We start from the raw sequence: 14,288 nt of genomic DNA on the forward strand, positions 1-14,288 counted from the left end.
TCCTTCAAGTCGGCCTCCCCCCTTTCCATATGCATTGGAGGGGGAAGGAAAGAGAGGGGGGATGGGAAGGAAAGGGGAAGGTCGAATCCTCCCCTTTCCTTCTCCCTTCCTTCCTTTCATGTTCTTCCTATTTCGGTCTATAGGGGGCGCACCAGCCCCTTAGGGGCTGGTCTGTCCCTCTCTTGGCCCATTAGGCCCATATAGTTTGCCGGGGGTTGTCCGGAAACCCGCTACGTACCCGGTACCCCCGGAACACTTCCGGTGTCCGAATACTATCGTCCTATATATGAATCTTTACCTCTCGACCATTTCGAGACTCCTCGTCATGTCCGCGATCTCATCTGGGACTCCGAACAACATTCGGACACCAAATCACATAACTCATATAATACCAAATCGTCATCGAACGTTAAGCATGCGGACCCTACGGGTTCGAGAACTATGTAGACATGACCGAGGCATCTCTCTGGTCAATAACCAACAATGGAACCTGGATGCTCATATTGGTTCCCACATATTATACGAAGATCTTTATCGGTCGTACCGTAATGACAACATACGTTATTCCCTTTGTCATCGGTGTGTTACTTGCCCGAGATTCGGTCGTCGGTATCTTCATACCTAGTTCAATATCGTTATTGGCAAGTCTCTTTACTCCTTTCGTAATGCATCATCCTGCAACTAACTCATTAGTCACATTGCTTGCAAGGCTTATCATGATGTGCATTACCGAGAGGGCCCAGAGATACCTCTCCGATACTCGGAGTGACAAATCCTAATCTCAATCTATGCCAACCCAACAAATACCTTCGGAGATACCTGTAGAGCATCTTTATAATCACCCAGTTACGTTGTGACATTTGATAGCACACAAGGCATTCCTCCGGTGTCCAGGAGTTGCATAATCTCATAATCGGAGGAATATGTATTTGACATGAGGAAAGCAGTAGCAATAAAACTGATTGTTCATTATGCTAAGCTAACGGATGGGTCTTGTCCATCACATCATTCTCCTAATGATGTGATCTCGTTCATCAAATGACAACACATGTCTATGGCTAGGAAACTTAACCATCTTTGATTAATGAGCTAGTCTAGTAGAGGCTTACTAGGGACACTGTGTTTTGTCTATGTATCCACACATGTATCAAGTTTCCGGTTAATACAATTCTAGCATGAATAATAAACATTTATCATGATATAAGGAAATATAAATAACAACTTTATTATTGCCTCTAGGGCATATTTCCTTCATGAACTCCATCTCAACATGGTTGGTTTAGACATTGAGTTCAATCTTGATGGCTCAAATAGAGGTTTCCAAATTCCAAGTAGTATCATTACTAGACATGAGACCCCAGAGGCCCTGAAGGCCATACCTAGGAGCTTAGGCCCATCCAGAGTCGACCATGGGTAACCCTAGGGACCTAGGGGTCAAGAGCCTGAAGCTTCGGGGTGTCTAGAGGCAAAACCACCTAAACCTCCGAGTCATGGACTCCTAGATCCCGAAGCTTCGGGATATCTAGAGAAGGATACGATGGAGCATAACAGCGGCTTCTTCTTCGGAGGCATATAACTTGGAAGTTTTATTGCATCATTCCCAAAGCCATCCAAAATCCTTCAAGCGTTGCCAATGAAACATTTCTTCATATAAATTCGATGTACTCGATGCTCCATAGGATTTTCATTCAATACCAAAGCTCGAAGCATATTTGTATCTTTATGGCATTCATCATTGAACCCATCAAATATTCTTAAGGCACCACCTATGGAATCTTCCTTCAAATATATCCCAAATAAACCATTAGTCCATAGAGATTGTCTTGATTACCAAAACCACACTTACGGATCACATTCATTTTCAACCCCATTCCCCCTTCCTCATCATCTTCCTCCTCCTCCTCATAGCTCCTTCTCCCACACACATTATTGAATTGGATGGCATGGACATAAAAGTTTGGATGTTTGATTTTCCACTTCACATTCCATGTGTTCTCTCGGGTTTTGAATTGGACTCAGATATGGATTACTATAGTAATGAAGCCTAAGAGATCACACTTCTGCATGAGTTATGACAAATCCAAACTAAACATAATACAAGATGGATAACATATAGTTAAGAAAGATAAGTAAGACCATGCAAGCATGCAAAGAATGGATAAAGATACACAAGTTGCCAATGCAGATTCAAAAGAAAAAGTCTTATATGTTTTGCGTAGCGCTACGCATCGGCCGGCGGATCTTTTTACCATGTGAGCCACTGGATTGAACGACGGGTGGTCGTCAGATTGAGTGGCTAGCTTTGCAACAAGGATAATGTTGCGCTCAAATTTTTGCAATAGAGCTCATGTTGCAGAACTTTCGCAACAGAGGTATTGTTGCAGAAGTTGTTCTGCAACGGAGCTAATGTTGCGGAATTTTCCATCTTCCCCTTTTATATGACGCTATGGAAGAAAGTTTTGCAACATCACTGATGTTGCAGAAATCTTTCTCGCAACAGGGAGAATGTTTCAAAAGAACCCAGCAACGACGCTGTCTGCAACATGGGTCGGGTTGCGGAAATGCTTTCAAAACACGTGTCAAGTTGCAAGAAAGTGAACTAGCGAAGGTTGGCTCCTGACCATCTGATCAATAATAAATCTGACGGCCAGGGAGGAGGTTGCGCCGGATGAACACGAGCATATCCCATATGTTTTTCATGTAATGTTGAATCTTGGAAATTACATATTATACACATCCCCTCCTATCGAAGCTCACACAAGTGATGAAGGAAAACTTACAAAGAGTTCACATGTTTTTAAACTAGGGGTGATGAGGGAATGAAGAAAACAAATCCACAACTTCACAATATTGATCGGGAGCTATGAGCGTGAGAACCATCCTACTTCCTTTATAAAGAAATATAAGAGCGTTTAGATCACTATTTTTTTTATAATTTTTTATGGAAGGAGTATTATTTATCAACGAAAACATGTAACTTCATTGCAAACTTATCTTTTCAAACGATTAATCATGAGTTTTCAGCTCTGTTGCAATCATCTTTTTTTTTTTCTGCTGGGTGGCGTGGGAGACTCCAAGCGCACACACTCCAGCCGTCCCGTCCGGCGGTCCAGCCTCCCGTCCCACCCCCTCAAAAAATTTCCGAAAAGAAAGAAAAATGGAAAGGTAGTCGAGCGAAACCCTCCTCCCCTCCCCTCCCCTCCCCAACCCGATCTCCCTCTCCTCGCCGTTCTCTAGTCTCAGCTACCCTCCCCCCCTCCCCGTCGGCCCGGCCCCTAAAACCCTCGCGGCGGCCGCCGCATCCCTCCACCGCTCGCCGTTGCCGCCGCCGCCGCGCGATGCCCTTGGGCATCTGATTCATGTCTCACCCCCACGCCTCCGCCCCCAAGCGGCCCTTCTCCTCCTCCTCGCCCTCCCCCGCCTCCCCCGCGCCGCCGCACATGAAGAAGGCCAAGCTCCCCGCCTCCTCCTCCTCCTCCGCCGGGCCCACCGAGAAGAGCGGGCTCCACCTCGACCCGGCCGCCGCCGCCGCCGTCAGGGCCGGTGGCCGCACCAACGGCGAGGAGGATGCGGAGATGCTGCTCGCCGACCAGGACGAGCTCCGCGCCCCCAACGCATCGGCCCCAGGGGGTGGCACGGCCAACCTCTTCCGGAAGAAGGCCACGCTCCCGCAGCCCCCTGCCACCGCCGCCACCCGCAAGCCCCTCCGCATCAAAATAGGTATCCTCTCTCTCTCCTCCTGGATTCGCCCAGTAGGGTATCATCCAGGGGATTGTAGATTTGTAGTGCCAATTGAGGGGTATCCTATAATTTCTGTTCTTGAGTTCACTGGCTGACTAACTACATCCATTTTACTTTGCGAGCCTAGTTGAGTTTAAATTCCTGTATTAGCAAGAGACTGGCGGTGTCTCTCAGTTGTTCACCACAAACGGACCTCGAAGTTGTAACTTTACTAGTCAGTATTGATTTTCCCTAATTGACGTGCACCAGCGAAATTAGCTAGATCTGTACAGTGCTTTCGGGGAAAATGGTGGTTGCTGGGAGAACTTAAATCCTGTGAGCCAGTACCATGCTCTAGGGGCTCTGCACATGTCTATGTCATGTGAAATATGCAGCGATTGTTTACATTTGATTCGTACTGGCTGTGAATGTATGGCAGCGATTTGCTGCAGTAAATGTGTCTCTTATGTTGTTCTTGATGCATTTGAAGACCGAGTGTGGCTGGTTGATGCCTGCTTGGTTGTATATGAGCTGGCAGATTTGCTGCAGTAGATTTGGCCTTCTGTTGTTCTTGATGCACTTGAAGAGTGAGTGTGGCTGGTTGATGCCTGCTTGGTTGTATCATGCTATGTCAGCTGGCTTTCTAGCTAGATTGTACGTGCAACGCTGACACTTAGTGGGCATGACTGTCAGCGTTCATTGGTAGCATCTCCAGTATTCTCAAGAAACATCGTGTCTTCTTTCTGTGCATTGAAATAAAACTTAATGCTGCCTATGCAACCTTCAACCTTCTTTCTGTCCAGTTTTCCCCACCATGGATTTTAGTGGTTCTTCAACCTTCAATCTCTGTTATTTTTCATGTTCTTTCTCAGATAACGGGCTGTCGGGGCTCTTTCTGCAACCTTAGTTCATATAAATGTTACATATTTGAAGTTGTAGTCTGAATTAGGCTTCCCGATGCAATAGTCAAACATTTATACGTTTGACCAAGATTATACAAAGAAAAAAAATTCAATATCTACAATATCAAATCAGCATCATTACATCCATCATGAAATAATTTTTCATATTCTATTTATTTGGTATTGGTGTGGGAGCTTCTAGCACTGGTTCTGTCCTTTAATTTATTTATTTGGTATTGTAGATGTTGGTATTTTTTCTATAAACTTGGTCAAACATAGGAAAGCTTGACTTTGAAAAAATCAGCACACCTTATACTTTGGAGTGGAGGGAGTATGTTATATCATCCATCTGCTTTTCATGTATAGGTCAGCCAAAATTGCCCAAAAACTTTGAGGAAGATACTTGGGCAATTTTGAAGGACGCCATTACAGCCATATTTCTCAAGCAGAAGCTTTCCTGCGATGTTGAGAAACTTTATCAGGTTATTCCTTGTTGTTTACCCCGTAAGATCTGATGCTCCCACATTAATTATTAAGCCTGGATTTTTTTCTTCACAATAGGCTGCTGGTGATCTCTGTCTACACAAGCTAGGGGCAAATTTATACGAGCGGGTCAAGAAAGAATGCGAGATACATATATCAGCAAAAATCTCAGCATTGGTGGGTCAAAGTCCAGATCTGGTTGTATTTTTGTCGTTGGTGCAAAGAACATGGCAAGATTTTTGCGACCAGATGTTGATTATCCGTGGTATCGCTTTACTTCTTGATGTAAAATATGTCAAGAATGTTGCAAATCTTTGTTCAGTGTGGGATATGGGGTTGCAGCTGTTCCGCAAGCATATATCATTGTCTCCGGAGATTGAACACAAAACCGTCACTGGTCTTTTAAGATTGATTGAGAGCGAGAGGTATGCTTACTCTTCTGTTGCAAGCTCTTATGGTATATACAAATCTGGAGACGGGAGGGGGGCGGGGGTGTACATGTGTGGAGATGAATTAGATGAACTACTAGTGACCTATACACCTGGCATAGGTTCTCTTACATAACCAGATGTCTGTTGCTTTCAAATAAATCCGCACTGTTGCCATCATACATATCCGAAGTAGGATTCATCTTATATTTGATTGGTTCTGATTAACTTAACTTCAACTATAGTCAACTTAATAATATATTTATCATATCCTCAATACCATATGATTATGTAGTAATTTTTTTTGATGAATCCTAAGCAACAATCCTTTGTGTGATCATTAAATCCTACTATCACCCCTTTGATTGGAATATCTATTCTGTGAGAAATGTGGATCAGGCGAATGATTTTTATCATGGTTCACACTGCTACTAATGCAAGTGAAAAAGCACAAATGCTTAATGATGCATATGTGTTCAATACGGGAAATTTTCAGATTAACAAATGTGTGGCCTATATGTTTTTTATTGTGATCCAAATTCATCTTAATATCAGCGGGTAAAGGCTAAATATGGTTACTGAATGTATTATGCCTCTTTCATTGCGTTTTCATGTTTTGGTCACTTGGATCTTTTTTACTGAATCTGTTACATGCATGCTCATCAAATAAACTAACACCAGCCTGTGCAGGAATGTAATTGTCTTCTCTTTCCCGGTCATAGAATCTGTGTTGAAATCCATTATTCTGTTATGTATGATGGGGATTGTGAACATGAAGGATCACTGCAATTAAAATTTCATATCAATTTATTTTATGTTTCCTTGGAAAACTGTTTATTCAAAGATTATTCTTTCCTGATCAGGCTTGGTGAAGCAATAGATAAGACATTACTTAGTCATCTTCTGAAGATGTTTACTGATCTTGGAATGTATTCCGAGACATTCGAAAAGCCTTTTCTTGAATGCACCTCTGAGTTTTATGCTACTGAAGGTGTCAAATATTTGCAGCAGTCTGATATTCCAGATTATCTAAAGCATGCAGAGGTAATGATTGGTTTCTTTTTTTCTCCATGTACTTTGTTCATACTGAACCATGAAAGTCGGGTATAGATTGCAACTGATGGCATTGCTTGCGAGTTAATGCAGTCAAGGTTGCAAGAAGAACACGATAGGTGCATTCTGTATTTGGAAGCTAACACGAGGAAGCCACTTATAGCAACTACAGAAAAACAATTGCTACAGCGACACACATCCGCAATTATTGAGAAGGTGAGCATCTGCTTTTAGCATCGTAAGACCTTTTTGTGGCAAGTAGCCTGAACCAGCATTGTAGAACAGTATTCTTGTTGGCTATAAGACCAATAAACCAATAAGGATGTTCACTTTCTCAGTATTATTGTTATTATGTACTCCCTCCGTTTTTATTTAGTTCGCATATTAGCTTTGGTCAAAGTCAAGCTTTGCAAACTTTGACCAAGTTTATAAACAAAAAAATTAAGATATACAATAACAAATCAACAACATTAGATTCATTATTGAATGTACTTTCACATCGTATAGATTTATTATGATAAATGTCTATATTGAAACTTGGTCAAACTTTACGAAGTTTGACTTCAGTCAACTCTAATATGCAGAGTAAATAAAAACGGAGGGAGTAACTAATCTATTTTAGCTGCTGCTCCACTTATGAATCTTTTTGTGTTTCTGGGCGTTTATGTGTGGGGTCTCAGGGATTTACAGTGCTTATGGAAGCAAATCGTGTAACGGACCTGTCAAGGATGTACACCCTTTTTCAGAGGGTTGATGCCATTGAGATGCTAAAACAAGCACTTAGTTTATATATCCGGGGCACAGGCCAGGGCATTATCATGGATGAAGAGAAAGACAAGGATTTGGTTCCCTTTCTTCTGGAATTTAAGGCATCCCTTGATAAAATATTGGAAGAAAGTTTTGCAAAAAATGAGGCTTTCTCCAATACTATAAAGGAGTCGTTCGGGCATCTTATCAATCTACGCCAGGTGGGCCAGATTTTACCATATGTATTTCTTTTTGTTGAGCACTAAGTGGATATCTTGTCATGCATATAGTTTCATCTAATAGTTCTTTTTCTTCTATTTTTATTTTTTGTTGGTCAGATATTTATTACTCTTTAGTCTTTCCAATCATCATGTGAAGTTGTGGTCAGCATTTTTCTCTCTCTCATAACTATTACTATACGGCTGGGTACTGTATGGAAATTGTTTGATGAAATTTGCAATAAATAATGTTTTCTTATATACGTCTTCAATTTTCACAGAAGTAATAAAATACTGATAAAAATTGATGGTAAAATTGTATCTCAAACTGAATATCAAGCATAAAAAATCTGTGACAGGAGTGAGTAGTAGCATAGAGTCAAAAGACTGTCATCAAGAATTGCCCTCAGTAACCCTGTCACCAGATATTGGTTGTTATCCGCTGTCAAACATTTGAAACGTTGGTAGGTTAATGTATGTAAAATATGTAATAACCCATATGGAAACAATGGTATTTCATTTGTCTTGAAAACAGATGCTTCCATATCATTCTAATTTTGCTAATATATATTATTACGGATAAATTATGGATATAGTGATGTGTTAGTAAATTTTTTTTAGACGGGAGTATTGTTACACATACAATGCTGTACTGTACTGCAGCAGTTTATACAATGCAAAATGGAGCTCCATGGGGTATCTGTTCTTGAATGCAGTGTCACAATGTTCGTGTGCTGTCTTTCCTGTCACATCTTCTCTTTTGTGGCTTGCTAAATCCTACAATTGCTTAATTTACAAATATGGGTCATACTTTTAGTCTCTTGTACAACACGCTTTATGTTTCAAGTCCTGGAAACAGCCTCCTGCAGAAATGTAGGGAAAATCTGCGTACAGAAGACCCAAAGTGGTCAGACCCTTCCCCAGACCCTGCGCAAGCGGGAGCTACGTGCACTGGGCTGCCCTTTTTTTCAGTCAGTCATGAGATTTGATAGGCATAAAGCATTATTCTGGATTTTATGTGGCGCATTTTGATGCGCATGTTCTTTCATCACATTGTTAGCTCAGTAAAATTGTATGTTGGTCTTGATTCTTGAGTACCCTAATTAGTTTACTTATAATTTCCGTATGCTATGTTTTCTTTTCAAAATATTAAGGCTGACAGCTTGTCCCATAACAACAGAATCGACCGGCTGAATTGATTGCAAAGTTTCTCGATGAGAAACTTCGAGCTGGAAATAAAGGTACTTCAGAAGAAGAATTGGAGGGAATACTCGACAAAGTTTTGGTTCTGTTCCGATTTATACAAGTAAGTCTCAGAGCAATTTGATGCAATTATATCCATGAAACTGGTTGGGCTGAGCCTGACTGAAAGCAAATTCATATCAATTGAGGAAAAATGTAGAGATCATCGCAGTTTCTTTTGACACACATGTCTCCAGAACATAGCTTAACTAAGCTGCGGTCTGATGAGCTAGGAGCTCAGATATCTAAGATGCAACATGTACAAATCGATACCTAAATGAGTTTAAGCTCGACCCTCAAAGGTGCTATAATTGGGCCTTCCCAGGCAGGGTGATGCCAGGCCAAATTCCCAGACGGCCCATAACGTACATTACAGAGCTAGTAAGAGAAGCCAAGGCCCTAAAACTACCAGTACATAATGTGATACTCACTGGACAGAACTGTTAACTGAGAATTAAATGTAACAAACCTAAATGTACATCCCTTTATTTCTGTAGCGTAAATAAAAGCAGTGCATTTTCATCATGGACAGGGAAAAGATGTATTTGAGGCATTCTACAAGAAGGATCTAGCTAAGAGGTTGCTGCTGGGAAAGAGCGCATCAATAGATGCTGAGAAATCAATGATTACAAAGGTAATGATTTCTTTTCCGAGGGTTAAGCTACTATTTTACATGTGATTGAAATTATAATGATGTATTTGAGCAACATGTTGGTGTTTGCAGCTTAAAACTGAGTGCGGAAGTCAATTTACCAACAAACTGGAGGGAATGTTCAAGGTAGCGTAGTTTTTGTTACTGATGATTCTCTTGTATCCTGTCTTCTTCTGATGCTTGCTTATATACTATATCCATTTATACTACTCTCTCCTTTCGCTTTTATAAGTCGTTTCAGACAACTGAAATTGAGTTGTTTTGCACACTGTCTGAAGTGTCTACAACGCCTTATAAAAGTGAACAGAGGGAGTATATATAATCATTCTTCATATCTCAATTTGGTTCACAGGACATTGAATTATCCAAAGAAATAAATGATTCTTTCAAGCAATCATCTCAGGCAAGGACAAAGCTTCCAACTGGCATTGAAATGAGTGTACATGTGCTTACAACAGGGTAAGTAACCTTTGCCCTCACATTTACATGCGTTCTAAGAAGCACATTATATTGATATGACAGTTGTCTAAAGTCTTAAGTCTGAAACTGTTACTTGTACGGGTTTTATTATAAGAAGAGCATGTAGCTGGTATCTGAATGCAATGGATTAGTGTTAGCATTTGCGGAGCATACTAACATGCAATCATTGATGTTGTCTTGATCATATATATGCGGTTCTGATCAATCTGTTGAATTGCAGCTACTGGCCGACATATCCACCGATGGATGTGAAGCTCCCACATGAACTCAATGTGTATCAGGTTAGTCTGGGCTGACTTGACATAGTCACAGCAAATTTGAAGTCTGTTTTTAAACCCTTCTCTTTGACAGGATATATTTAAAGAGTTCTATTTGAGCAAGTACAGTGGAAGGCGTCTAATGTGGCAGAATTCTTTGGGTCATTGTGTATTAAAAGTAGAGTTCCCCAAAGGTAGAAAGGAACTTGCAGTGTCATTATTTCAGGTTGGATTATTGCTCCCCCCCTCTCGTGGTTTATGATGGTGGTAATTATCTGAGAGCAATAACTAAACTCTGATTTTATTCCTTGTATTAGAGTGTAGTCCTGATGTTGTTCAACGATGCACAAAAGCTAAGCTTTGTCGACATAAAGGAGTCGACTGGTATTGAGGATAAAGAATTGAGAAGAACACTGCAGTCACTTGCATGTGGCAAAGTTAGGGTTCTCCAAAAGGTGCGACTCTTTTGTTTGTCTTTGACAAATTTTCAGCATGAAGCTTGGTTAATCATCATTTGTGTTTCAGACACCAAAAGGACGAGATATAGATGATAAGGACGAATTCGTATTTAATGAAGATTTTAGTGCTCCCCTTTATCGCATAAAGGTATATTTCCCCTTAATTTTCTTTGGATGAGAAGGGCAACTTCAGATGCCATCGAGTTTAAGTGTTTAACTAAGGTGCTGTTCTATTTTGCAGGTGAATGCAATTCAGATGAAGGAAACAGTAGAAGAAAACACGAGCACCACTGAGAGAGTATTTCAAGATCGTCAGTATCAGGTGACTGAACTTGCAAACAGAAACTTTTGTGGTTTAACTGTCAGAATAGGCAGATAAATGTGCAATCAATTATCCCTGTAAGACTAGTAGTTGCTATTATGCTCTACATTTGCTTGCTCTGCTGATATTATCGTGCTTTATTGCTTATGGTAGAAAAGTTTGTCCTCTGTATTGTATACAAAACAATTATAAAAATCTTTCTGCAGAAATCTGATTGCCAGTCATGTCTTTGATGTCGTACAATCTCAAAGCATAACCTGACCTGGTTCTCTTTATTATATGCAGGTTGATGCAGCCATAGTTCGAATTATGAAGACGAGGAAAACACTCAGCCACACCCTTCTAATAACCGAGCTTTTCCAGCAGGTAACACACGTAGTGATTGATATGATTTTCCTGCACCCTTTTCCCTGTGCAGCAATTTGACCTAGCATCTGGCCACCATTTCTCCCCCTTTCAGCTCAAGTTCCCGATTAAGCCAGCGGATATGAAGAAGAGAATAGAGAGCCTAATCGACAGGGAGTACCTGGAGAGAGACCGGAGTAACCCCCAGATATACAATTATCTGGCTTGACAGCAGCAACTTCTGTGAAAGAGATGGCCATGTTAATTTTATTTTATTGCGAGAAACACTGTGTAAAGTAATTCCGTATTGCTGTTTCCTTGTTCTTTGTTCTCTCTCTTTGGGAGTTGTAGCCGTTGGAACATTTTCTGTATACGAATGAGTTTTGGATATAAAAAGTTGGGCATCATGCGTACATGAATCCTCACATTTGTGATATTCCCTATAATTCATCACTACCTACACATATTATGTGAATATATCAGATAAAACTAAAACTGGTGAATAGACAAGCCTCTCGGAAGAAAAAAGATCAACAGATAAAACCTTTTTTTGTGTGTTTTTTTCAATCTAGATTACAATGTGTACTAAGAAAGAAATAAGGAATAAAGAAAAGAAAGGACAAAAAAGAAAAAACAACAGATAAACCATTTTTTGTATTTTTTGAAGGACAAACAATTTTCGATCTAGCGTATAACATGTACTAGTAAGAACGAAGAAGAAGGACAAAAGAAAAAAGGCTAAAAAGAAAAAAGAGGGTGACGGGGGTTCGAACCCCTGTCACCCTGACAAGAGAGAAAAAAGCGCAGAGCCACTAGCCATCACGACACAAGAGGATATTTTTCCACTCCAGATAACGCCCTATAAAGACGATACTGAAGGACTTGAGTTCAAATTCAAATGTCGCCCGGCAACGGCAACGGGGACGGCGAGGAACTCCAGTTCATTGACTGGCGACTGACCCTCGCCCCGCGCGGCACCTCGTCACCATGGGCCGCTTCCAAGCAGAAATCGGTGAGATCTGGGAGGAGGCACTCCTCCTCCTCCTCCTCCTCGGCCAGCCGCGGGGCGCTGGGCTGCGCGTAGGCCGCACCGGCGAGGCGGGAGCTGGGCCTCCCCCCTGCCAATCCAGCTCGCTGCCGCAACCGCCCGCCCCCTCCCATCCAACTCCTCGACCGGCTCGCGCTCTCCCCTCCCTCCTCTCTCCTTCGCTTCCCCTCTCATGCCGCGCCCCGCGCGTGCAGGCGACGCGATGTCGGTTACGCGCCCCGCCCGCCCTCGCCCTCGCCATCCCTCCCGAGCCCGGCCTCCCACCGCCCCTCGCCCTTATCGGCATCCACATATAAGCCGCACCCCCTTGCAATTTAGCAGCCGATCGCCACCCCTCTCCTCCCTACCTTCTCCCGCTCTCCCCCCTCCCCCTCCCCCTCTAGAACCTTCCTCCCCTTCTCGCGCCCCGCCGCCATGTCGACGCCGTGGGCGATCCGTGCGGGGAGAGCCATCTACCGCGTGGCCTCACGGGCCATTGATCACCAGACGCCCGGGAACCTCTACAAGCGCTACCAGCATATCAAGCAGTGGAGTACTCCGGTGCAGCCGCAGCAGCTTCGACACCTCCTGGACCAGCAGCAGCACGACCAGCAGGCGGCGGCCGCCGAGCAGAGGACCGCGGCGCGAGTTGCCTCGTGAGTACTCTTGACTCTCGGGTTGATTCGGTTGGGTGATTCCGTGAAGCAGGGCGTGGTGCTAATGATCTCGGGAATGCAATTTGTGCCTGTGCTTGCAGCGAGGGACTGGAGCAGGCAGTTGGCCATGGGTGGATGGTGGTCAACGGCCTCGCTGAGGTTTCCGACGCTTCATACTTCTCCGGGCATGCCGTCGAGTTCGGCTTCCTCTGCCGCGCCGCGCCGCGCCCCTCCATTCTCTGCGTGCGTCCCACTGCGGCGTTCCTCTCCCACGCCGCCGGTGCCGTGTACGAGTACAAGGTGCAGGCAGTGGACGGGGACGCGCTACTGCTACGTGGCACCCACCCCGAGCACCCCGCAGTGTACGTTGCCTTGCACACCTCCTGCAGCAGAGCCATGGCCCTCCCACCGACCTTCTCGGAGCGCCCGCTCGGCAGCGTTGGCCTGATGCGGCGTGAGTCAGACATTCTGCTGGCCGGTATGCAGCAGGGGGATGGCACCCTGAGGCTGATGTGCTTCTCAGTGTCGCCGGAGACCACGCGCCACCGCCTCGTGCACGCGGGCTACCCAGCTGGGGCGGCGCACCCCTGGGTCGGCGACGGCTCCATCACTCACGCCGATTCCATGTACTTCATCGACTGTTCGTCAGGTCTCATCAGGCTCCGCGTGTCCCCTACCTTCATCGTACCCACGGGTATCGATTTCATCCCTTTCCCAGATGATGGCCAGTACCTCCGCTATGTTGGCGTCAGCCAGGATCTGGTGATGCTCTCGGACATCGACGCGGAGGGAAGGCTCCGCACCTGGATGCTCACCACCACAGAGCACGATCAGCAGCATTGGGAGCAGTATGCCCAGGTTCGCTTGCAGGAGATAGCCTGCAGCATTCCCCTCAGGCTGCCATGTCGCATTGCCTTCCTGCACAGGGAGGCGCACATCGTCTACCTCATCTCTGGCGTCACCGATCGTACCCTGATGTTACTGGGTGTTGACATGGAGCAGGGCACCTGTCCATGGAGTGCAGCCTTCCTGCCGCTGCCGTGTCCCACTTCTTCACAGTGGAGCTCCAGTAGCCCCCCTCGCCCTGGCCCAAGTTACACTAGGAATTTTGCCTTAATTCAGAATGTTCAGTACATTTGATTTGTGGATGCGGTTGGCACTGTGAAATTGCTGCCCCTGAACATTTGATTTGTGGATGTGGTTGGCACTGTACATTTGATTTGTGGATGTGGTTCAGACTGTTCAGTATTTGATTAGGATTTTGAGGAAGTGATTATAGTTGTTTTGTTGTCCCTGCA

The 14,288-nt window shown here is 43.9% G+C and overlaps 1 protein-coding gene across 1 annotated transcript; it reads left to right on the top strand.

Moving 5' to 3' along the window:
• Positions 1-3,164: 3,164 nt before the first annotated feature.
• On the top strand, positions 3,165-11,720 carry LOC123113586 (cullin-4). Its single transcript, XM_044534876.1, has 17 exons — positions 3,165-3,720; positions 4,989-5,104; positions 5,184-5,530; positions 6,397-6,577; positions 6,680-6,802; positions 7,267-7,554; positions 8,732-8,857; positions 9,326-9,427; positions 9,518-9,571; positions 9,798-9,904; positions 10,146-10,206; positions 10,277-10,408; positions 10,500-10,637; positions 10,708-10,788; positions 10,882-10,962; positions 11,248-11,328; positions 11,423-11,720. The coding sequence occupies exons 1-17, from the start codon at positions 3,360-3,362 to the stop codon at positions 11,534-11,536; spliced, it is 2,493 nt and encodes an 830-aa protein (XP_044390811.1). The 5' UTR covers positions 3,165-3,359; the 3' UTR covers positions 11,537-11,720.
• The last annotated feature ends 2,568 nt before the right edge of the window (positions 11,721-14,288 follow it).

Source organism: Triticum aestivum, chromosome 5B (assembly GCF_018294505.1).
Source record: "Triticum aestivum cultivar Chinese Spring chromosome 5B, IWGSC CS RefSeq v2.1, whole genome shotgun sequence".
In the NCBI taxonomy this organism is placed as follows: domain Eukaryota; kingdom Viridiplantae; phylum Streptophyta; class Magnoliopsida; order Poales; family Poaceae; genus Triticum; species Triticum aestivum.

What these genes read in the sequence shown, in the direction of transcription:
- LOC123113586 (XM_044534876.1), top strand. Translation starts at nt 3,360, where the DNA reads ATGTCTCACCCCCACGCCTCCGCCCCCAAGCGGCCCTTCTCCTCCTCC. An exon ending in CATCCGCAATTATTGAGAAG is followed by an intron (nt 6,803 to 7,266) that starts GTGAGCATCTGC and finishes GTGGGGTCTCAG; the next exon opens with GGATTTACAGTGCTTATGGA. An exon ending in AGAAATCAATGATTACAAAG is followed by an intron (nt 9,428 to 9,517) that starts GTAATGATTTCT and finishes TGGTGTTTGCAG; the next exon opens with CTTAAAACTGAGTGCGGAAG.